Source organism: Hippocampus zosterae, chromosome 14 (assembly GCF_025434085.1).
Source record: "Hippocampus zosterae strain Florida chromosome 14, ASM2543408v3, whole genome shotgun sequence".
Lineage (NCBI taxonomy): Eukaryota > Metazoa > Chordata > Actinopteri > Syngnathiformes > Syngnathidae > Hippocampus > Hippocampus zosterae.
Genome location: NC_067464.1, coordinates 8875395 through 8900948, shown reverse-complemented (window position 1 = coordinate 8900948; position 25554 = coordinate 8875395). Strand labels below are relative to the sequence as shown.

Sequence of the window (25554 nt, the reverse complement as noted above, 5' to 3'; positions counted from 1 at the left end):
TAATTTGGGGTATTGATTCAGGGGTTGCTGCTGTGACCACTGAATTTTCCAATTCATAATTAAACATCTGCATATTTAATAGTTTTAAACTACATCCCATAATGTATAGAATTAGATTTCGGCCTATAGGATCAGAGACCAGATCAAATGTACAATTGTGTTTTACCTTTTATCGAACAAAACATTTGGTCAACACAAATGAGTGTTGTTTGTTTAAAAAAAAAGTGGCAGTGTTGAAGTCAGAGCCAGGGGTGCTCATTTGATTTGCTTCACAGGGTCCATCTGGACCACCAAATCCATCTGGCACCGCTTACAGTGCCCTCTAGTGGATAATTTCCATTAATTGTCCTCTTTGTGCTTGATATGTGGTACGTGGTTTCCTTGTCAACAGTACCTGTACAGTGCTGTTAACGGGGGAAAACACTGTTCGACTATATAGCTCGTGTTATATGGAGGCCTGTTAACAAAATGGCATCGTTACGAATACAGTTTACAAAACAATCAAACATTCAAATCATGTAGCAAGAGAACTTGCTGAGGACCAGGCAACGACGATTCAGCTTCATCAACTCATTTGGAATCGGAGAAAATGAATAGCCACATGTGCTGTGAGATATTTAGTTTCTGCAGTGGAGCTGACAAGTATTTATGTGAGAGCCGTGCACACATCAGATGGCTATTTGTATCCATCATGCAAAGCGCATAATTTTGCATCCACTCTGCATGTGATTTATGTTTCGTTGGCACCACACCCCTCCGCACATTTATAACATGTTATCATATTAACTTGGTTATTGTGTGTTAGCTTAGCATGCATGAAGATGTTGACAGCAAAGATCTCGTCATTTCTTGCCTGAGCTTCTTTATATATTTTATGCGTTTCTGTAAGCACTTTTTTACTGTTGGTCACAATGAATCCAGACTGTGAGAAGAATTTTTAGAAGACACACGCACAAAAATAAAATAAAAAATCTGGCTGAACGTGATGTTGTGTTGACACACAGCTTGTCTGCTGTCAAAGTTTGATACAGGATCAAATGTAGAGGATGAGCAGACAACTCCACGGGGCATTCCAAATAAACGTGAAAGGGCGATTCCATGCACACCCACACGTAGAGGTCCTCAAAGCCTCACTTCTAAATAAAACAGTATGTGTGGGCTCATGAACCGAGCACCCAGGGGACACCAACTGCAAAAGTGTGTCAGGCTGAAATATGTTATTCCCGAACCTCCGGCCCCCTTAAACAGACTACAGAGGTGTAGAGGGGTGTGTGGGGGTGAGGAAGATGAGGAGGAAGATGCTAAGCCAAACGTAGTCCCTGGATTCAGACGAGAGAGAGCAATGGGCAGCAGAAAGCAAATAGGGGGTCATCCATTTTTCATGAGATGCGAAGGCGGCAAAGCAAATACACTTTATCGAGCGCGCTGAACAATCTAAAGTGTGCTTTCAAGGACACCATGAAATGAGATGCATTTACGCTCCAAATTGTCTACCGCACGTCCTTGCAGCGTCGGCCGCAACATTACAACAACACACGCCGGCTGCACAATTTATTTGGTCGGATTTTAATCAGCGAAAGGTTTAATAATTCACACATGATTAATAATTGCTTAGAAATACATTATAGAAGATTCATCTTTTCAGGTGAAATAGAGAGAGTGGGAGGGCGTGGCAGGACAACAAAATAGCAGGGGCCCCTCACAGAAAGCAATTTATTGGTGACAAGTAGATGCACAACACGGGCAGGTTTGCGACACCTTGCTATAGTCGCTTAAGATCACAAATATTTGGAAGTGAATAGCGATTTGATACACTACCACAATGGATTTCAATTTTTTTCCATTTCCCATCCAGCAAATGATGGCAGATTTCTTTTTGGGCTTGCTAAATGATCGCTGGCTTATACCTGAGGGGAAAACTCATTGTTTGTAGCTTGGGTTTGAAGTGTGTTTTGTGTGACACCAGTGCTGGACCTTCATCACACGATAGTGATTGTATATTTACACTTGTTTTACTTCATTCTTCTGAGCATGCACACAAACACCCTGAGCATTCCTCGGACCACTGTGAGCAACACCAGACATGCACACGGTGGCCAAACCAATATCACACCTGTCCAAAACCTGCGATCATAGCAAGGTATATAAGGTCTAATTACCTTTATATCAAAATAGAACATATCATCAAATGGAGACTTAGGACCTGAATAAAATTGGCCCAAGTTTGTGACTTTTATTTTCAACAGACAGGTGATTTTAAGTATAATTAATTAAACCAGTCTGTATAACTAGGTGGGCGGCCTGGTAGTCCAGTGGTTAGCACGTCGGCTTCACAGTGCAGAGGTACCGGGTTCGATTCCAGCTCCGGCCTCCCTGTGTGGAGTTTGCATGTTCTCCCCGCGCCTGCGTGGTTTTTCTCCGGGTGCTCGGTTTCCTCCCACATTCCAAAAAAACATGCATGGCAGGCTGATTGGATGCTCTAAATTGTCCCGAGGTGTGAGTGTGGGCGTGAATGGTTGTTCGTCTCTGTGTGCCCTGTGATTGGCTGGCAACTGATACAGGGTGTCCCCCGCCTACTGCCCGAAGACGGCTGGGATAGGCTCCAGCACCCCCCGTGACCCTCGTGAGGATCAAGCGGTTCGGAAAATGGATGGATGGATGTATAACTATGTTCACACATTGGAAAACATGTCATCTAATAAAACACAAAAAAAGTCTCGTCACCTGACTTTTGAAACTCGCAAGAGAGCCTCATTCAAGGGGCTCGTTAACTACGTCCATGTTTGGACTTATCGAATGGCGCGCTTGCAGCCTCTCGTCTGTGGTGAGTGTGAGTGAATGCGTGTCAACGTACACATAAAACTATCCGACAAGTGAGTGTTCACCCTCGGTCGCACTGCTGAAACCATAATGGAAGGGGGAATAGTCTGGTGTCCTGTTTGTAGATTAAAGTCATGTGGAAAGGAAGGAATGAGTGTAGAAATGTAGTGTGGGCATCCTATGCGCCAATTACCCAATTGCTCACGCGCACACCTTAGAGGGAACGTTGCTGCCGAGCATTAAGAAAGTCAGTCTATGATCAACGATATGGATACTATATTTCTTTTGTCCAAATACTCTATTATAAGCTCATCATCCATCCGTTTTTTTTTGTTTTTTTTTAATTGTGTTTGTCCTCATCAGGGTTTCAGCTGAGCTGGACCAGCTGACTTATAGTGAGAGGAAGAGTACATTCTGGACTGGTTACCTGTCAGTCTCTGTGCAAACAAACAAGCATTTAAACTCACATTCACAATTTCTCACAATGGACAAATCGCAGATTTCGTTTAACCTTTCGACTCTAAGTCGGATGTGTCAAACACTTTCCAATGTTCTGTCCTCTGAGCTTATTATAACCAATTAGATTACTTCGGAGTATTCATATTCAAATGCACAAAATGCCCTGTGTCCCATACTGTGCTTTCTTTTGAATATACAGTATATATGCAGTATATCAGTATATACTGTATATATATATATTTTTTGTGCCAGTTCTAATGGCGTCCTGTGAAGCAATCCTGCCATCTTTGTGTGCCTGAAAACAAGCCAAAACAAAAACAGAGAGAATTAGAAGCTCATATCCTGCACACTGATGTGCTAGGTCTGATGAAATATCCTGTAGACATTCATCTTCCCCCTCTGAGAGCACTGGGCCAGCCACTGATTAAATGCTCTTAATAGAGGCCATTCATCTCCTCCTGTTGAATCCACAGTGTTGTTTAAACACATACAATTAGCCAATACAACATAAAACCCTTGTTATGTGCTAATACTGGCACGGTTGAACCTACATCACAAAAACTATCGCTGTTTAATTTGGTGATCGTACGCTCATCAAGACTGTGCAGCTTCGACCAACACGCCAAACTCAGGTCCTAGTGGGCCGCTGTCCTGCATGTTTTCCAAGTTTCCCTGCTGCAACACACCTGATTCAAATGAACAGGTTCAATGTCAGGCTTGCGCAGAGCTTGCTAATGATCTGATCATTTGAATAAGGTGTGTTGCAACAGGGAGACTTGGAAAAAACGCAGGACAGCGGCCCTCCAGGAACTGAGTTTGACACCTGTGCTTTAAGGCACCGGGTCACATGAGACAGAAAACATGATAGCTCGATTGCTAGATAGCTAGATAGATACAAGTACCGGTATGTAGGTTGATAGAAAAATCACAATTGATGATTTTTAAATAATTAATTAGCATATTATTGCATGACATAAGTATTTAATCGCCTACGAACCAGTTCTCCCCACTGTAGATAGATATGACATTTACATCCAAGAGGAGAGTTTGTCAAATTTCTGACCTAATTTGTAAATAGATGTCATGGCATCAGTGTAAACGTGCATTGTAACACTCACATAATTGGCGGTCTCTCGTTCTCTCTCTCTCTCTCTCTCTCACACACATACACACAAGCTCAGCAAACATGACTTAATGAAGTTTTACCTGCCAGATGCCATATGGACCCAAATTGTAAACTAAATAATGAGACGAGTGCGTCACACTGAAATCATTATCCAATAAAACACTGCTAAAACAATTATCTGCTCATATCCTGCCAATTATACGACAATGTTTGGCCTTCTAACCCAGCATGTATTTGCAGAATTGCAGAATCAAATCACAAACATTATGATGGTGTTCTTTTTTGGACAAAGAAAAGGTTATCAGACAGGTCACTCACATCCCACCATGAAATTTTGGCCTTCGTTTAGAAGATGACATATCATGGCAGGCTTTGATGTTGATGCTGGAAGACAGGAGAAAAGTAATGAAAAGGGACTCGAGGAGCGGGCGGTACTGATGAAGAGATCACATGCCGTCTCGTGATGAAACAAAATCCTCTGAGACCACCATGAGATCATCGATGAGGCTGTACAGTGTAGAGCACTAGCGCCCCCTACAGACTACTGATCATCCACACTTCAGTGAGTGATGAGCAGGTTGAGTACTTGTTGTGACTGTCTTATTAATATTGTTTGTTTGAAGCAGAAAACATAAAAAAATAAAATAAAATTCCCAGCGCGCAGGATTCTCTTGTATAAAAATGATAGTACAGTACCTCTTTTTTTAAAAAAAACCCGATTCGAACGCATGCGCAGAGGAGATGTGCAAGTACCTAATTGACTTCTTTCACAAACAGTGGTCTGTGGTGCCATCTTGTGGGTTAGGGTTATTCCAAGCTTGACGCGTTATGGTTCAGTGTACTTTTTTTTTTTCAATCTCCTTGACTTTCAGGTCCATTGCCTTCATTTAATTGTGTAAATGATAATATGCTAGTTTGCCATACAGAATCATAGGAATGTTTTAGGTAGACTACAATTCAGTGTGTGCTCATAGTGCTCAGCATGATCATGAAAGTATCTTCAAGAGGAGTAGGTATGGTGTTATATAATTTTCATCATTCTGAAGGCACATTGTATCGGCACTAAAATATTGCCGAAACAAATATGGCAAAATAAAGAAAAGTATTGTACACTAATTAAGGCCAATATACTCGTGTATATATATTCTAACTGAAGTTCAAAAACAACAGAGAGGCAAGTCATTTCTGGCACTAGTTTATTCTTGTTCCATCGAAAGAAATGCACAAATCCGCAAAGCTACTACATACAAACGGCCGTACAATAGCGATTCCAAGTCAACTCGGATGTCATTTCTACAACATGTAACATTGCATGTACGCTGCATTCAGCAAAACAAATAAATCACATGTTCTTCTCTCATGTTAATGAAAGAAAAGTGGATCTGTATTCTATTACTTACGATAAGAAAAGACGGCACAAAGTTTTGCATAGCTTCTTTGTAATGTAGACTTGCTACTACAATATAAGGCACTTCATGGAAAACAAATTTTTAAAAATTATATTTGACATAATACCGTTTGCCTCAACACTTCACTTGCAAGGTTACATGACAAACACACTTCACTCTTCTTTTGGCATTAAGTCTCAAAATTCTCTAAATAATCAGGTTGGATTCTTGTGCATAATCTGACTGACAAACTGTCTAAACACCCCCACAAACCCCACTAGTTTCTCAAGAGGACAACGTAACACTGTGCAATGATTGTGTGTGTGGGAGGGGGTGGGGTGGGGTGGGGGGTTATGCAGAGTAAAAGGCAATGCTGTCCCCTGCAAATTCAAAACCTGACGAGGTGAATTGGAGACTGACATCTGAAGTGAGGGTGGCGAGGGCAGCGCTCTTCCTTGCTAAATTAAACATGTCATTTGTGTCCCACTCTGCTTAGTGTGAGTAGGGGAGTTCATGGGTGCAGATTAGAGAAGCAGCACCCATTCGGAAGAAGGTAAGGAGGAAGCATCCGCTCTATCCCAGTTGATCTTCGTACTGCTTGCGGAAGCAGTCTCCTGCTGGGAAGAAATCCCAGCACCGCTCTTGGTACATCTTCCACACATATGACTCCTGAGGCACATACGCACACAAAGAAAAGTATGGTAGCAAATTGCTTAATTGACTGTATGTTTCATTATTTACAGGCATGCATGCTTTTATTTACAAGGGTATTATTATCATAGGTTGTGAAACAATAATTTCAAATAATATATATATTTTTTTATTATCACGTGTGGTCACACCGGTTCTGATTCTGTCATGATTTGGTTTGGGACCAACAGGTGGCACTGTAGGGCTCCCTCTGCAGTTGCACACCTGTTGGTCATTATGTAATTGTTAGGGCAGGAGTCCTTTTATACAACTAACACTCAGTGCCAATCATTGTTGCTTTTTACTGCTGTCATGTTTTTGTGTCTGTTGGTATGCTACTGTCATGTTTGTTTCAGTCATGTTTGTTATTGAGAATTTTTAGTTTCTGCCATGTTTTTTGTTTGTTACTTCGGATTTGTTTTATTTTCATAACTTAGTTTTGGATTTAGTTTTCTGTGTTTTATCAATACACTTCTTAGAATACACCCTGCTCCTCCCTCCTGCCTGCTTTTTGGGGTCCACCACCACCTTGCTACGTGACAGATTCAGTGTAATGTCAATTGATCACAACAAATCATGCTGCACCTGGCCAGTGTGCTCAGTCTCGTCCTTGTTGATGAGGTACATCAGGAAAAACCTTGAATGAATAAATGAAACAAAGCAGAGTCAATGAAAGAGAAACACAAATATCTGTCATAGCAACACTACAAAAACAGACAAAACAAAATGAAGCTATGTGTGTTCGGTAGAGGCGGCACGGTAGTCGGCTGGTTAGCACGTTGGCCTCACAGTGCGGCGGTGCAGGTTTCGATTGCGGCTCCAGCTTTCCTGTGTTAGTTTGCATGTTCTCCCCGGACCTGCGTGGGTTTTCTCCGGGTACTCAGGTTTCCTCCCACATTCCAAAAACATGCATGGCAGGCTGATTAAGTACCCTAAATTTTCCCGAGGTGTGATTGTGAGCGCGGATGGTTGCTTGTCTATGTGTGCCATGCGATTGGCTGGCAACCAGTTCAGGGTGTCCCCCGCCTACTGCCCGGAGACAGCTGGGGTAGACTGCAGCACGCCCCGCGAGCCTTGTGAGGATAAGCGGATTAGAACATGAATGAATGGAGGATTAGATTACTTCTCCTTTCAGCGGCTCTTGCCAAGCAATGTCATGTGGTTCCAATGTTTATTTCACATTTTCTGCAACAGAGAATTGAATTTCTGAAAGTTTCTTGAATGTTTACTGTATAAGCGGATGGGGGTGCCTTGGGTGACTTTGGTACGACTATTAAGAACTAAAAACTTCATCATAGATACAGAAAAAGATAATACTGTATTGAACTATTCTAATGGTGGAATACTCACAGGTAATTGGCCAAATTGTGCTCTTGCAAAGTGTGAGTCTCAAAGCCATGAGGCGTTGTGTCAAAGTAGTCGTTTCCGATCCCACAAATGAAACATTTAGTCTGATGAGAGAAAGAAGAAATCATAAGGATGAGGAGGAAAAGGGAGGTCATCGCTTGGGTTGATTCTATTTCCGTTTGTCTGAAATCTCTCACCTCCATGTCCTCTTTGACTTGTTCCTGCTGGTCTCTCAGCTCTCCAAAAGCATCAATTATCAAACCTGCAACCATCAACAGATTTAACTTCATGGATGCCTTCACTGAAGGATAGAAGGCTACGATGTGTGTGATCTTCATAGTGTTGGACAGTCAGTGTGCGAAGTTCTCCCACAATATTTTACGACTGGCCCAGTCTCTCTCAGCTTATGATTTTGCGGCGATTCATCATTTGAATGGCAGTTGCACAATGTTGCAAATTATATCAAATTATCTCATTGCATGGAAGCTTCCAAACATTGAGAAAAATACATTTCTGAAATCTGCAAGTGTGACACAGCCTTCCACTACGTGCTGTCAAGCGATGGAAATGCAGGAAATATCTATGACACGGCTTGTGGTTTACAACAATACGTAACCATATTAATCATTTCAAATGGATATGGATGAAAGAGCGAAACTCGTAGTATAAAATATATACACGAGCGGGGGTGCCGACCAGGCCGGTTACATTCAAATGAACAGGAAAAGGTCCAGTGCACAGTCGCGACGACGCGTCTCACCCTGGATGATGGCCAGGAGGATGACGATGACGAAGAAAAAGAAGGTGATGTCAAAAAGGATGCGATACAGCTCATAGGGATCGCCAGCCGGGTCTTCAATCTCGTCACCGATGCCACCTCCAGCTCTCACACCGACATACATGTGGAATAAGTAGCACTGTGGAGGAAAGATGACTCTTACACTTGCACGGATTCCACTCTGGGGGGGGGGGGGGGGGGGGGCTATTAGAGTCGTTGTCTTACAGTCATCATGTCGTCACACTTCATGTCCGGTTCGTCGTCATCTCCGCTCTTGTTGTAGAACTTCCTGAAGAAGTTGAAGGCCACCACAGTGTAGAGGTAGACTACGACGGCCAGGAGACCCACTGTCAACACCAGCTGCGCACACACACACACAAGCATAGCCACTCTGTTAGAAAGGAACATCCCATTATAGGGTTATGGTTGACCGGTTATTCTACACCCAGGGCTGGTCGTATTTTATAATGGACAAAAATATTACAGTCACGGGTACGCTGTGCCTCACCTGCTTGCCATTATGGGTAACGGAAGACAAGATGGTGCGGAGCGTCTTGAATCCCATGGCGATGTCCAGTAGATGTGCAGCAAAGAAGAAGTTGTTATAGTGGCCCAGAATGGACATAGTCGTGTACCACCCAAGGTAAAGGAATGACTGATAAGGAAAGGCACTTGAAGTTACTTCAATTCTCTTATGCATGTATTCATCGATCTAAGCATTCATACTTACGTTGTCTGTAAACACCACCCCCATTTTCCAAATATGATACATTGTATCGATGGAGCTCAACCTGTTGACAGAAAAAGGTATGTCTCATCAAGAAGTTTCTTCTTAGACATCTCATCTCTTACCAGGACACCAACGATGCCTCCTTGGTAACAGCCTCCTCTGTCGGATTAAAATCCAGAGCACTTTTGTCCAAGCCCAGCAGCTCTGCAATCCTTTCGGCGCCATACAGATCACCATATTTTTTGATCACCTACAAGCAAAACAGGAGCAGGGGAACAGGGGAATGAGTCCCCAACTGATGTTTGCAGAATATTAGTATTCTACATGCTTGGTATCAGTGGGTGTGAAAACTTCCATGCATTTTTTTTAAATAGCACATGTACTCATTATGGTTAGCTGGAATTGATCACAGCTGACTCTGGTTGATAGGTGAGGTAGGCATACCAGGGACTGGTTGCTTGCTAATAACAGGGAATTTATATACATTTTTAAGTTGTTCTTCTTAAATTAATGAAATACAGATTGTGCTTTTCACAGTACACCCGTGATTGGTATATATTCATTCATTCATCTTCCGAACCGCTTGATATAATATATATATATATATATATATATATATATAAAATTGTTTTTTGTTGGTGATATTTATCACAACAATGTCAGTTAGCACAACAAAGCAAGAAAGTTGTTTTCTTCAAAACAATTTGCAGAGTTGTTTTTAAATCCGTAAATTGCGGGACAATATTAGGGACAATTAGTTGTGTAAACCTTGAGTTCTTTGTTGAAAATCGGGGCAAGCCAATTTTCACAGGAGCTAAACAAACTCCACATATTTTGTTGAATTGCCCAACTAAATTATGAGTTTGTTGTCTTGAATTTCTTTTTTACAGTATATGGATATTTTGAAGTCTTTATTGAACCTCATATCTGGAAAGCAGACTACCCTGAGAAAACCCAAACAAGCAGGGATTCAAAACCACACTCTCAAACTGTAAACCAGACATTCTAACCCCGAAATCAACTGCGTTGCAATGTGATAATGTCATACAATTGAGCCTCAAAAGAGAAATTCATTTTACACCAGTGACAAACAAGGCTGAAACAGAGATTCTTCATTCACTCAATCACCACTGGTGTTGACAATTATTGCATTATTATTACTTTACTGAATAGGGTTTGGTCCCTTGCTCGAAGGCACTTATAGGATGCTAAGGAAACAAACTGGCATCTTTAAAAAATAAATAATAATTAAGAACTATGTTTTCTTATCCAAGCAAACCCTTTTAGGATTTAGCGACTGCTACTCCACAGATACAATAGTTTGGTTTGAGAATATCAAATGCTCAATACCTTACCTTTCGTTTGACAAATTTATCCCAGTAGTTGTTGGGGAAAGACCTGACAAGACAGCATGAAAAAAAAAATACCGTGACACTCTTGGAAATATAAAGAAAGGATATGAATCGGCAAGCCGGACGTACGGCGTATTAATGACCAGCCTGTCCCACTGTCCTTTAATGTCGTCATCTGATGGCTGCTCTGTGATGTAGAGTCCAGCAAACTCCAACTTCCTGGCTATTTCTTTCTCACGCTTGAACACCACTAGAGGAACCTTATAGGCACACCATAAGTCATTCAATTAGTCCTTCGTGGTGTTTTGGTAATCTGTTTTATAAATTGTTTCATTTGGACAGTACGCTATATAGACAAAAGAACAGTGGAATCTTCCAAGGGAAAATTCTGATCCGCAGTCATGCAGAATTTGGGCTTTTAACTGTCGCCGTACAAGATGTCACCAAATAAAAGCACGGGGGGATATTACAGTTCACATACACTTTAATGTTTTACCTATTAACATGTTGACACACGCAGAGGCTCTTAGGGTTTCTTACCTCCCCTGAGGCTTGTTTGATTTTATGAGTGCACTGGTTAGAAATCTTGAATTCAGAATTGGAAAAAGCCAAATAAGGGGTCATTTTGAAGCGCTCGCAGCTTTCGACATGTCATAAAAGAATACGGGGCCCAAATGCTTTTGTCGATATAGCGAACCGTATTTGTATTTGTACTGTCTGTAAGTTCATTGGGCAGGTATGTGTGTACCTTCAGGTAGTAGTATCCCACGACACACAAAAAAGATATAACAGTGTGCAGTATTGCTAGACAGCGAAGTGTTGGCGCCATGTATCCTGTACTCTCTTGTAGGATAAAATATTCAAGAGAGCTGTCTTCTTCTTCCTCCTCCTCAGTTCTCCCTCGACCATTCCAAGGGTCCTCATCAGAGTTATCGCCAGTCACCTTATAACATCATATTTTTTAAAAAGTCAAATATTTTTGTTTTTTATTTTTACATGTTTGCAAGATGCATTTTTTTTGACTCACTTTATAGAAGAGAAGAATGAAATTGATTGCAAATGCGACAAAGAGTGCCAAAAATCGCAAGTTGTAGAAGTTCCTGGCCAGGTAGTTCTATAAAATGCAAGAAGTCACAAATATCCATCAAATAGTCATCGGTCATTAATTGGAGGGTCTGTCATAGAAATATAATCTGACCAGCATCTTGGTCTGGTAGATTTCCAAGCCAGCAAAGAAGCTGGCCGTGAAGGCCTCCGGTGGTTCTTTCTTGATGCTGAGTCTTTTCTTGGGGACCTTCTTCTCCAGTGAAAGCTCAGGAGGGGCTTCATCTTTGGCCTTGTCGTGGTCCTTCTTCTCACCATCGTCAGAGCTACACCAAGAAACATTTAAGACACATGTGGCAGGAAAGTCCTCACGAGGGTCGCGGGGGGTGCTGGAGCCTATCCCAGCTGTCTTCGGACAGCAGGCGGGGGGACACCCTCAACTGGTTGCCAGCCAATCGCAGGGCACACATACTGTAGACAATCACACCAATGGACAATTTAGAGTGATCAATTAACCTCTACCGGCCATGATTTGGGAATGTGGGAGGAAATCCACGCAAGCACGGGGGAAACATGAAAACTCCACATAGGATCGAACCCACAGTGCCGCCACCCTCTAAATTTAGTACCCCCCCTCCCCAAAAAAAGACAAAACACTGACTCTGCTTTCTCTGAATCAGATTTGTAGTCTCCATTTGAAGCCCTCTTCTTTGCAGCCATCTAGAAAACAGATGAACAATGACATAAACTTCTACAGCGGAAATTGTCATTGCACTTATTTTACAAATGCAGATTCGGTTCTAAATATTGCCTATTTTTGACCAGATCATGTTTCAATATTAAATATTGTCACCTGTGGCTTCAGTAATTATTCCCTACCAAAAACACCACCCATGTAAATACAAAATGTAGTGCAATATAACCTCAAAGTTTAAACACCCTAAAAGCTAAACTGGAAAAGCATTTCAAGCCATATACCTCAAAAGTCAAACAAAACGTGAGCTTGAAACATTCGATCGTCATGCATGATAACCAAATCTCACGAACCTTCACAGAGAAAAAGAGGAGCACCCGTGTTTATTTTTTTTCCCCTCCCACAAGTTTTTTGAATGCGACATGACACTTTCAATACCTCTGCCACGACATGACAGTGTCACTTTGCAAACATCGCCATCTTTCAGGCATCTTCAAATCGTGAGTCGTTTGACTTTATTTTAGCCTTACTCGATCCTTACACGTGTATCGGAGGAGTATTAAAATATTTCTTTCAATTTTTAATGGTAGTTGGTGGCAATTTTTGTAGACTGCTTATCCTTAGTACGGTTTGCATTACACGGACTGAACAGATTGTGTTCGATTGAAGGTTCCGCCGTTTTCGATGGTACTCACCTGAGCCTTCTTCTGCTTGACAGCGCTGGCTATGGACGGCGCGTCACCCCCGACAACCACCTCGGACACGTCCCCTAATCCGGGCTCCGCTGCATGTTTACCCTCCTTTTTTGGCTGGATGTTCAGCAGCTCGGCCATCAGGTCCGCCTCCGCCACTTCCCTCTGAACCATGTGACCCATCTCGGTCAAGGCTGATGCTTCATGCGCCTCCATCTTCTCTGCCTCCAACACATCGCCGTGGATCCCGAATTGAGTGGGATCCGGCATGTTTCCCAGAATATCCGTGACCTTCATGTTCTTCGCCCCTTCGACGAGGCCACCACCAAACATGGTGGTCCACAAAATATGAAAGAAACCCCAAACCAAGCTGTACACAAAGTGGAGGAGGCCGGTGATAATCATCCAGAAGAAAGCAAAGAAGCCATGCACCGTCTCCCTCACGCTCATCCTCCGGAATTTTCTGTACTGCCGTTTCATGCTCTTGAAAGTGAGCAACTGGCGAATGTGGCAGATGCTTTTTCTCATGGAGACACAAGCGATGGTAAAGGCCGATGAAGACTCCAACCTCATATTCTCCTCCTCTTCCTCCTCCTCCTCCTCCTGCTGGTTCTCCGCCAGGTTCTGTTTGTCGTCCTCGTCGTCTTCTTCCTGACGCTCAACTGGGTCCGGCTCTGAAATCTGAGATGCCAGTTGCATCTCGAAAATGGTATCCTCGCAGAAATTGACAAACAGCTCCATCTTTTCGCTCTCTCCGCCTTCGTTGACAACATCAAAGATGAACTGTCGCTTGGACTCTTTCACCTGAGGCTTCTCCCACTGGGTTCGACTCGACTCGCTGATTTCAAAGTAGACTCGTTCGATGCGCTTGGCTCCGCCCATGATCTCGATACGACCCAAGTAGGGTTCAAAGTAGCTGAGGACACTTTGGGCCAGGTCCTGGAATGTCGAGAGGCGAGCATCGTGCGGCATGTGTTCCGAGAGGTTTGTTAGCAGAACGGCCACGTTAAAGCCGATGTCCTTAGCGGGCTCATGAAATCTTTCCACGAACTGCACGTAGTTGAACATGTCGTTTTCATCCGCCTCGGCGCAAGACAGAAGAAACTCAATCTCTGACTGCGAATACTGCTTCTGGTTCTCCATGGACTTCTGGAAATCCTTCTTCGAGATGAAACCTTTGCTTTCGGCGTCGTAGATCTTGAAGCTGTCCGACGTGGTCAGATCCTTCAACTTGAGGAACATGTCAAAGAACTTGAGGATCATTTCCACATTGCTGGACGATTCCACCAAGGTGTCCACCATTTGTTTTCCAATGGTCCCGTTGACAACATTTCCTGTGATGGGATCAGCAACGGATATTCATCACACAAATCGTATTCATTGTGCAGATGACATTGTTGCGTTTTGCATTCTGCATACATGCTGCTATAAGAGATCCGATAGACTTCACCTTCGAGAAGAGAGAGCATCATGACGATCATGTCCTTCTGCAGGTCCAGCAGCTCTTTTAGCAGTTCAATTTGACTGGAGTCCTGTTGAACATTTTTTTTTGTTTACCAAATAATTCCATCAATATTTCTTCTTAATGTCTTAAGCGTTAATTCTACAAATGCTTCCAAACTTTAGACTGGAACTGTAATCTACCCTGTTTGGGTCTCGTTAAGGAACTGAACTTCCAAATTGGGAGATGAGCTGAAAAAAAAAATGGGTGCCAACCTGGTTGACTGGAATTGTATAAAATCTGAAAAATCAAGATTTCATACCTGGGATAACTTCATCTGCATATTTGCAAAAACATGCAGGAAGCCGACAACTGCATCCCACAATCTGCTATGAGCCAGACTCTGTTGGTTGCCTATACATGGCCCCTATAGAACACATGACACAGTTCATCAATTCATAACTTGTCCTCAGATTGGTCAAAACCGAGGTCTTGTTAGATGTCGGGATATCGCACCTGTATGTACTCCGTTAATGAGTTGAAGACCTGCTTAGCAACTGCCAGCGCTCTGGAGAAATTCCTCTGACCCGCCTCGTCAATGATATCTTTTCCAGAGTAGTACCAGTAGAAATCACTGATGGATTCCTATCAGGAAATATGAACACATGAAACAGCGGAAAATAAAATAGACAATTCATGAAGTGTTGTATATATTTTAAGAAGTGCTCATAAGCAGATGATCACACCTGAAGTCTCAGCAGGTAGTCCACGGTACTAATAATGATGTTAACTGTGGTAGTGTTTCCTGTCTGGGTCCTTAGAAAGTTCTGGAAATCTGACGAAAATGAATTGACATCACTAAGCATTAAAGATTCATCAATGAGATAACATGTTGTGATTTGGTTTAAGTGTGCGAGCGTACCGTTGTTGTGTCCCTCACACAGTAGTTGCAGAAATCGAAAAAGATCCTTAGTGAACTCGTCATTCTGAAGCACTTTGGAACCTGCGGTGACAAGGAACCAAATAAATGGTTGGTGTCAGTGGTAAAGCGGATGGATGAAATTCCTGTTTATTGATAGAGGCAGTAGTGGAAGAATTAATTTTGCAAGTATATAAGGATGTTTTCTAGTTAGCTAATTGCGTATACAGTAAAGACCCCTCCATTGCAGTTGTTCACAGTCCCCTGATTTAATGCAATTTTTATTTTTGTCTTGGTTCATGACTATTTTGTTTTGCCTCTAGTTTATTCTGGGAGCAATTCCAATGTTGACCACTGTATAGCAAAATACTATTTAATTCGACACAATGGAAATCTGACTATAAAAAAAAGAATGAAAACAGGAAGTCCGGTATTTTAGCTCACCCTCTTGTTGAATGTTTTGGTATTTTCTCAATCAGCTTTATGATTTGGATGATGCTTTCTGACCTTCCGTTTACACCTGTACATTATTAAGAGTTAATAGCTTCAAGGTGTTTCCAAACTTTTGACTTGTACTGTATGTAATCGACATAAATTTTTTAAACATTTTGTGACACACTTCTGTGTAGCAGATTGTCGTTTTTTTATTATTGTTGGGGCGGTCTGGAACGTAAACTTTGCGATGGAGGGCAATTGCTGTACCGCAATTACTCTAGTAATAGGAATACAACTGAGCAGTGTTGCTTAAACTCCAGACAAAACATATTGGTTTGGTGCAAACAAAGCAAAGATTTTACTCTTGATAGACACTGGTTAGTATAATCCAAATGAGGGCAAATCAATACAACTGGCAAGCATGACCTTGTGAAAAAAGAAGGAATTTGGGTCACCTGACCAAAGACTGAACAATATACTGTATTGATTAACCAGATGTTAAAATAAGCATGCATGCGTTCCGGCTGCTTGGGTTAATACTGTAAATAAGGAATAGGGAGATGCTTGTATTGCATTCAGGGTGCAAAGGGGGGAAACATCAGAGGGGTCAAACGGGTGGGAGGGAGCAATCAAGATGTCAGCATTGCATAGAAGAGTAGAGTAGAATCTAAACCGTGTATTTACCCCGCTCACTCACGTTGACTGCGACCGACGACATATCAAAAAAATAAATAAATGATAGGAACACACAAAGAGCAGACATAAGCAAAGGAGAAGACATTGATATTCAATCACAACGATAGGAGAGAATGATTGCACTCCAGATGTAACTTCTACATACATTGATTTGCAACATCAGCTTGCAATTGAAGTTTTAAAAGAAATTCAGTCTATTCTCTACAGGCAAGGATTAAAACGGTTCCCATCACTTATGCCTGAGTTGTGGTGAAGTGGAAATGAGCTCCAATGTTGCGTCGTGGATCATATTTTTGTTTCGATACAACTTTAGGTACAAATGCACAATCGAATGGGATCCAACGCAAGACTTATATTGACTCTGTAAATATAAAGCAATAAGTTACATTGTTAAAAATTATTTAATTGATTGTGCCAATGTACCTAATGAAGTTATCCATGATTCTACATACTGTATGCAAACCTGCAGTCAAATTTATTCCGTATTGGGCATGATTTTAATTGATGTCACAAAGTAAACGTAATTGATTGGCCGCAGTTAGACAGGACTTGGACATACAGTAACACAGGTGCACCTGTATGATGATAATATCAACATGAAACCAAAAAAACATGATATGAAAATGGAATTGTGCCACCCAAAAAGAGCAAAGGAGTCTTGTGCCGGTCTGCAGTGTCCCGGAGATGTGGCCAGCAAGGCCAAAGAAACGAGAACTGTGCAAGCCTGACCGACATGTTTTGATTTTTGAATCACCAAACTTTGCTCATAGCATGTTGAATTAATCGTTAAATGACTTCTCAACACATGGTTAAATCATCCTCTGTTTTTAAAGGGTGCATTTATTCATTCATTCATTCATCTTCCGTACCGCTTGATCCTCACTAGGGTCGCGGGGGGTGCTGGAGCCCATCCCAGCCGTCTCCGGGCAGTAGGCGGGGGACACCCTGAATCGGTTGCCAGCCAATCGCAGGGCACACAGAAACAAACAACCATTCGCACTCACACTCACACCTAGGGACAATTTAGAGTGTTCAATCAGCCTGCCACGCATGTTTTTGGAATGTGGGAGGAAACCGGAGCACCCGGAGAAAACCCACGCAGGCCCGGGGAGAACATGCAAACTCCACACAGGGAGGCCGGAGCTGGAATCGAACCCGGTACCTCTGCACTGTGAAGCCGACGTGCTAACCACTGGACTACCGGGCCGCCCAGGGTGCATTTATTTCTACATATAATTAGATTAGCCAGGTGTGCCTATTGAAGTGGCCAGTCATCATGAGCGTACCTTTCATTGACCTGAAACTAGCTAATATCACGGACGTCGAATACCTGTTGTATGTATGTTCCGTACTAATTTATTGCTCTCTGTCCGACTAATAGCAGGATTTTGTGAACACTAGGAGGCAGACTTTCACTTTGAGGCACAACGCAAGGATCAAATAAGAAACTATTGTATGTACAGCACGATTATACTGTCATATAATTATCGATTGGGAAGGAAAATGTGAGGTTATGTTGACGAAACATTACTCCTGTTTGAGTAAGAATGTACAACCCAACAAAAAGTTCTAACAAACAAGAAGAATGTTTCTTTATCTGAAAATGACAACATGGTATTTTGGAGGCTAAGACTTATACTGTAAATGAAACAAGAACATATTGTTGGTGCTGCTTTCGTTACATACTTGATCCTTCTTCTGTAACCATTCCAAGACCTTCTGCTTTGTTTTGCCTCTCGAAAGCATTGAGGTCCAGCACACTACGAAGGAAAGATGAAACATTATCGTCTCATATTTGTATCGCTTCATTAGACTACCGGTACATTGAAAAAGGGTGGTGGGGTGGGTATCGGTGTCTGTTACCTGCAAGACATCATTAGTCCAGATAAGCTTTTGAAGAAGCCGACATCTCGCTTCTCTTTCAGGTAGTCCAACATTTTCTGCACAAAACAAGGATGTTAAGAGGATGGTTGACGTAGCCGTTTAAATTGTTTCTGGTTCCCAAGCAGCGTTTACCTGCTGTACCAGAATGTTCCCGCCATTGAGAATCGAGATGCCCAGTTTCAGGGTGAAGGTTACCATAGCATCGAGTCGACCTAATGACCTCACTGTGTCAATCATACTTCATACAGTGGCAAATGTGGTGAGTGTATAAAGGTGGACAGGTACCTTTGCTAGCGCCAATCATCTGGAGGACCATCTCTGCAGCCCCACGGTCGTGCAGTCGAGCCTGCTGGTACAACATCTTTTGCTTCTCCATTTCCTTCTCCTAAAAGGCAAGACATTCAGCACACCACAAAACAGTGTGACAGAAAAAAAAAAGCGTCCACTGTTTGCTTCACTCGTACCTCAAAAGTTTTCTCTCTCTCATCATTCTCCTCTTCACCTTCAGCACAACTCTGAGAGGAGAAATATCATGTCAAACCGCTACATGGTTGCAAAGACGTTCAGACAATCATGTACCTTTGCCATCATGTCTGCGTATGCGATATATAAAGGATCGTCTTCCAAAGAGCTGAAAACAAACAATAGGACATGGTGAAAGGATGTACAGTCACATGATATGCGGTGTCACATGACGTGTGTTCACCTGCACTCTGTGAGAGCATTGTGGCTGAAATGCAGAATGAGCTGGTGAAGAGGATCGGGCTGCTTTCTCACCTCCTCCTCTTCCTCTTCCTCCACTTTGTGATGTATTTTCTGCACAAGTCATGGCCTTAGTTAAGACGGTAGGACCTGACTGTGCTGTGACAGTACCTGATATAAATTGTACCTTTATATAATAATATTGGATACGCTGGAAACGTGCAGACCAAGCACAATCATTAATTAACGTGCTAACACACACACAAGCAGAGGTGACATGCAGCAAAGAATGGCAATGAGCAGGAATGAGCGCTTGATATTTTTGTAGTTCTATTGACATCCAACTATTTATTCAGGAGTACAAAGATTGTACCAGCTGTCTTTTGTAGCAGAAAAAGAAAATGCTATTTTTCAACTATTTTACAAAGTAATCGCTGGGTCATAGCACGTGTATGCAGCAATGGCTGTTTGAAAGTGCTCTATGAATACAGTTGAGTTGAGTTGCATTGAGTTAAAATGTTTTCCCCTGTGGTTTCAATTTCACATTATGTGAGGAAAAAGCAAAACAAAACTAGAGTCTGTTTTCAAAATGTAGGTTAATTTGCACTTCAGTATAATTTAGTTCAGAAAAATACCAGGTGTAAAATTCAAATACCTTCAGAAATTGTCTTTGGATGCTGAGGTACTTTGCCTAGGAATACCAAAGGGGGAAAAAAACCCCAATCAGGAACGACTACATTGTTAGCTATTGAACGGAAAGCTACAGTGCCCTCATATTCCGCCCAAGACGACCATGATTATAACGCGACTCCCTCGTTTACCAGACTCAATTTTGAAGAAAGACTTTTGAAGAAAGACCAAATTCATTTTCAAACAGAAAATAATTACAGTACATCTGAAACAAATGATTATAACAATATATTTGAGAAAAAAAGCATGCTATTTTGCCTCATCCAAATCTTAAATAAATTGCATCATAACTTCTCCTCAGCTGCCGATTATCCTGGCCAATCTTCGACCCCCTTTTATCCAGATTGTCGCTACGTTTCTCCATTTTCTGTTATCTCTTCTATTATTTTCTTCTCTTTTCTTTCGGATCGCCATTTTTTTATTTTTATTCTTCGTGCTACCCCTATTTTTTATTTTTATTCTTCGTAACAGGGGTTCACTTTGGCCTGGGGAATCAAGTTCAGCATTTGCTTCAATGATATCTGGCGCCATCTAGCGTCGCGAATGGGTATAATATCTAGACCCCAAATATAAGACAACCCCGACTTTTTCAGTCTTATTTCAATGCAAAAAACACCGTCTTTTATTCGGGCCAATACAGTACTTTGCCCGTGTGCATTCTATAATCCGAGCATCATAGGGATGGCAAAAGTATGAAGAAGACAGAAAACCCAAATGAGGCAATGTGATTTGGATGCGCTCACAATGGGATGAAACACTGCAGGTGCACAAGAAGACGACTGAATGGTATTGCTCTGCATCAACCGCCATGTCATGCTCGCGACACAAACGTGCCACCTGGCTGACAAGTGGGAAAAACACCTTCAAGCATTTACAACAATGTCACGGGTACAACAGAAGGAGGAGAGGCACGTCTCCCCCGGGGCACACGGCCACCATCGCGAAGGCGCCGGGACAGGCTTTTATATCCTGGAACTACTTACTGCAAGATCCTGTACTAGCTTCTCCTCAAAGGAGTACTCCTCTGTTTCTATCCATATTCTCTGATAGGCCAGGAGGAAGAGGTTAATAGAGCGATGCCTAGGGAGGGGGTAAGAGGAAATTGGCCTGGGTTAGATTCAAGCAAAGGAGAGGAGGGAAGCAGGCCCTTCAGAAGAGGTTTCGAATTGTTAGTTAGTTCTGGGTACTGGTACATCCCACTGGTCATAAATACGGTTTCAACCACCATATATTTCAGTAAAGTCAAGCTAAAATGCTTTCAGAGGCAGCACGCTGGGACAAGTGGCGAGCATGCCTGCCTTAGATTTCGGAGGTTTGAATCTCAGCCTCAGCCTTCCATGTGGAGTTTGTACATACACTTTGTGCTTGCATGAATTTTCTCATGGGTATTCCTGCTCCCTCTCAATTTCCACAAAACATGAATAGTAGATTAACCCTTTCATGCGCCCTGGAACCTGATAGCATGATAAACTGTCCACTGTAGTAACCGCTGTCCCTGAAAGGGTAAATTAGACTTGAAATTGCCCAAGTGAAGTTCAAATGTGATTTTGATTTTTTTTAACATGTCACGCAAGGCCAGGGTGTGGCCCACATCTTGTCCAAACTCAGCTGGCAAAGGCCCCATATCACCCATGACATGAGTGACGAGAAGCGATATCGAAAATGGATGAATTTGTTTTCAGAGGAACACCGGAGCATCACACGCTTTATGTCAGAAATGTGTCACGAACTGTGAGGAGGGAAATTAGATGAAGAAAATGAAAACCAACGGTAATTGAGTATTGTACCGACACCCTGTCACGTCATCACGTCTTTCTGCTTGACACCTTACTGCCTTATAAACCAACAGACAGACCAGTGGCGAAACCAGTGGGGGAATTTAAATGAATGAAAGTTAAGGTTTGTGTTGGAAGGGAAGCAAAGGCTCACGACAAGAGGTTGCGCATGATTAGCAACGTGGGTCAAGGCTACGTTACCGTCAGCACGGAGAGCAGACTGTCATAGTCTGAGTTCTCATGCATTTTCTCCAACCAAATATGTTGATAGGCATTCAGGAAGTAATTATTGTTTTTGTCCCTGAAGGAGGCAAGTACAAGACAGTGTGACATTGAGGAAGAATTTCACTGAACTTTGTATTATCCTTTACATGCGGGGACCTCGTATTCGGGAGCAGAAGCACATCTGCATTGGAAACAGAATTTAATAAATGTTTGCTATGCCGGCACATATTTCAATGTCAACAACTGGGAAAGAATGGAATACACTGCCTGAAGGCAGGTTGTCGCAACTGAGCACATATCGAAGGTGGCCACCCTCCTGCTCGAACCACGTAATTGTTTTCCTCCTACTGTAGCTTGCTTGCTGTAATTGAGACCAGCAGGGCATGAAATTATGAGTGTCCCTTTTTGTATTTCTTGAAAACATCTGCAGGCCAGACATTTTTCCTGCAAAGGGGGGAGCCTGTGCACATGAAACACCTGCGAGTTGATTTGTTTCCTCCTAATACCTTGGCAGATTATAAAGTGGAGCCATTCGGAAACACGCAACGACCGCTCTTTTCCGCTGCTTGGATAGCAACTTTTGCCAGACGCATTTCTTGGATCTCAGGGGTTGTTCCACCTGCCAGCAGAAAGAAAAGATTCACGCTAACACATGCAATAGGCATCACCTCAAGTGTTTGTCATAATGTTAATGTTGTTGAGAACCGAATCATGACCGAGTGAAGGCAGGGTTAGCCATGATATTTCTGTATGTCATGAATCTGTTTGTGACCAACAGGTGGCACTGTAGGGCTCTCCCTGCAGCGGCACACCTGTTGGTCGTTATGTAATTATTGCTTTAAAAGGTTTCCCGGCACGACCACTCGGTGTCGGGTCATTGTTTGTTTGTTGTAGCTGTCATGTTTGTCTGTTATGTTCTCAATCATGTTTTGGTGACTATTAGTTTTGAGCTTCCGTCATGGTTTTCATTTGATACTTTAGTTCGTTTTGTTTTTAGGACTGTCCGACTTTGTTTTGGATGTAGTTTTCTCTGTGTTTTATCAATACAACTCGTCAAGTACAACCTGCTCCTCCCTCCTACCTGCTATTTGGGGTCCACCACCACCACGCAACGTGACACTGTACAGTGGTGTTTTTCAAATATCATCCTTATCCAACATACTGTATGTCTCGCCTCATGATTTTAGTTTATTCTTTTTAAAAACCCAATTTGATGCAGAACCTTCCGGTTATGCACACTACATTATAACTGCAGTTTACTCTCACTTCTTGTCCAATGTACTTTTTTACTTTCAGTTTCAGTTCAAGTGTCAACAAATTAAACACAAAAAAAAAATCGGATCAACCAAATATGCTTATATTTATATTGTCTTCTACTTTCTCCCTTTCATAATTTTGCTGGTGTAAATGGGGAATTTCTCCAATGTGAGACATAGTTTTTCTTTTCTTTTTTTCAATTGCTTATATTAATTTGTATTGTTCACTCATTGCGTGGCTGCAATTTCAAAATCACAAAATTGTAACATTTAACGGCATGTTTCCATTGGCCATTGACCTCCACGTCACACACAACTATTTGCTGCCACCACCCCCAGACAATGTGGGGAAAATGTAAATGTTCTACCTGTTCTAAGTTGAAAACGGCAGCAGAGATCCTCTGGATACGGTCCACCACCTTGTCAGGGTCAGGGGGGCCCTCCACTCGTACCATTATATCTTTGTAAAGGTTTAACTGCCACCTCACAGCGGGGTCTTCCGACTGGGACCGGGTTTCCGAGTAGCATGTCAAAAAGGCATAACAAACGTAATGTAGAATAGGAATTTGCAATGCAATGTCTATAATATGCATGCACATTACATAAAGTAGTCCACTCTCACCTTTTCTCTGAGGTGAAGATTTTGCCGAATGTGATCTTTGACCTCATCATCCGTGTCTCTCTGTAAAACCAAATCAAATTTGAGTTTGATCAGAGGCGCGCACTTGTCGAACGAGCGGGTTTTAGTCTGACCAGCAGATAGCGCGTCTTAGCCAAGGAGATGAGCTCTTGGTCCCCCGGAGTGCACATGTTGAGGCCGATTGGAAGCATCTTCTTGAGTGCAGCCACAATCAGTGATGTCTGGATGGAATAGAACTCACCGCGTCTTTTCTTGTGTTTCCGTTCCTGGTCTTGTCCGCCAGACTGAAAAGATACATATTCAAGATAGAAGTCACCATACAAAATACACAATGTATCAGAAATGTATTCCTAAATGCATTTTGCATTTAGGAATGCATTTAAGGAATTATTTTCCCTGCATGTCACCAGTCTTGATCAAATCTTTAAACACCGTTTTATCATTTTATTTGTGTGTTCTCGAGGTGGATTAAATTAAAAGCAACACACTACTTTTTTCTCAGCCCTGACACAATCTAGGAAAACACACACTTCACTGAAGAATGATATTTTCCAACTGCTAACCACAAAAATAATTCTCTATTTAATAAGCAAGAAGTTTGGGCTGGACGGTGGCTGATAGGTCTGAAAAAAAAAAACTCAATTTTTCTCCTGAATTGAAGCAGTCGACTCTTTGAAAACAAAACAGCACTGTACATACACACCTGGACAAATTTGCGGTTACCCTGCTGTTAATGAAAGAAAACCACAGTGGTTTGAGAAAAAAAAAACTTGAATCTGACAAAAGTAATCCGCCTATTTTCAAGCAGTACCAACAATTTTTTTTTTGTCTTGGCCTGTTTCATTAATTTTATTTTTTTCAACAATTGTGTTTAACTACAATTTAAAAGGAAGGTCTGATTTTTACTGGACAGTTTTCTTTTTTAATTTTTTATTGTTTAGTTTTTCATTTTTCATTTTTTTAATCATTATTTTTCTTTCATCAACAAAGGGACACAAACATTTCCACACGTCCATGTGTGTATTCACACTGACGTAAACACACACACATAATACATATAATCACAAAGATATACACTTGAAGCAACTGTACACCCAAATACAGCACACCACACTCTATCAAATAAAAGCACATTTGCCGAAAAAGGGTCTGGATATCATTATTTCACCCCCGAAGACAATTAAAACCAAAAACAAAAAAAGGAAATTCACAAGGCCACAATAATCATGAAAGTAGAAGACACAAATAAGATAGGGGACATGATAATAAGACTTCATTATAAATTACAAGGCCTTGCGCCATTGGTTCTTCAGCTTAAGAGCTGTCATGTAAACATGCTGCATCACTCTACCTTTTCCTTAAAGGACTGTATGAGACAGAAAGAAAGACAGGAAGGGAGAAAGACAGGCAGATAGCGGATAAGGATGACAGTTAATGGAGACACACATTCATCACTTGTGTGCAGTGTTTTGAATAAACCCTTCCAATGCATTCAAGGTCAACAAATATACAAAAATATTTGTTTCTGATGGATGAGTGTTAGTTGCATACATACGTAACAGCTCACACACATTTACAGACCTCATTTTTTCCGCACTATAAGGGGCACCTAAAAATTTTGTCCAAAGCCGACAGTGCGCCTTATAATCCGATGCAGTTTATATACAGATCAATATTCTGATTTCTTGGACGTCGTATTTTAAATTTTCTATGTAGCGCTTTTTGACCACTGCAGCGGTTGTCAAAGCGCTATCTAAATAAAGCTGGATTG

General features: G+C 41.9%; 2 protein-coding genes across 9 annotated transcripts in view; one reads left to right on the top strand and one right to left on the bottom strand.

Annotated features, from left to right (window-relative positions):
- The window catches only part of LOC127614637 (serine protease HTRA2, mitochondrial-like), a 221440-nt gene that overhangs the window by 57199 nt on the left and 138687 nt on the right, over positions 1-25554 (top strand). The window lies entirely within an intron of this gene.
- The window catches only part of ryr3 (ryanodine receptor 3), an 83707-nt gene continuing 63737 nt past the window's right edge, over positions 5585-25554 (bottom strand). For 4 of the 8 annotated variants that reach the window (XM_052085936.1, XM_052085940.1, XM_052085941.1 and 1 more), the window contains 35 exons: positions 25135-25149; positions 23897-24067; positions 23766-23825; positions 23512-23646; positions 22394-22506; positions 20871-20967; positions 19202-19311; positions 19075-19126; positions 18960-19010; positions 18781-18880; positions 18628-18707; positions 18475-18551; positions 18298-18371; positions 16600-16617; positions 15484-15564; positions 15308-15396; positions 15078-15206; positions 14884-14988; positions 14571-14652; positions 13124-14454; positions 12396-12454; positions 11889-12060; positions 11718-11804; positions 11439-11633; positions 10820-10950; positions 10694-10736; positions 9461-9588; positions 9339-9399; positions 9117-9263; positions 8834-8968; positions 8591-8747; positions 8028-8092; positions 7834-7934; positions 7069-7120; positions 5585-6462 (listed from right to left, as the gene is read on the bottom strand). In XM_052085936.1, the coding sequence (XP_051941896.1) occupies positions 6367-6462; positions 7069-7120; positions 7834-7934; positions 8028-8092; positions 8591-8747; positions 8834-8968; positions 9117-9263; positions 9339-9399; positions 9461-9588; positions 10694-10736; positions 10820-10950; positions 11439-11633; positions 11718-11804; positions 11889-12060; positions 12396-12454; positions 13124-14454; positions 14571-14652; positions 14884-14988; positions 15078-15206; positions 15308-15396; positions 15484-15564; positions 16600-16617; positions 18298-18371; positions 18475-18551; positions 18628-18707; positions 18781-18880; positions 18960-19010; positions 19075-19126; positions 19202-19311; positions 20871-20967; positions 22394-22506; positions 23512-23646; positions 23766-23825; positions 23897-24067; positions 25135-25149 (4599 nt within the window). In that variant the 3' untranslated portion in view covers positions 5585-6366. The remainder of the gene's footprint in view (positions 6463-7068; positions 7121-7833; positions 7935-8027; positions 8093-8590; positions 8748-8833; positions 8969-9116; positions 9264-9338; positions 9400-9460; positions 9589-10693; positions 10737-10819; positions 10951-11438; positions 11634-11717; positions 11805-11888; positions 12061-12395; positions 12455-13123; positions 14455-14570; positions 14653-14883; positions 14989-15077; positions 15207-15307; positions 15397-15483; positions 15565-16599; positions 16618-18297; positions 18372-18474; positions 18552-18627; positions 18708-18780; positions 18881-18959; positions 19011-19074; positions 19127-19201; positions 19312-20870; positions 20968-22393; positions 22507-23511; positions 23647-23765; positions 23826-23896; positions 24068-25134; positions 25150-25554) is intronic. The other 4 variants (XM_052085938.1, XM_052085942.1, XM_052085939.1 and 1 more) reach the window with 3 other exon arrangements.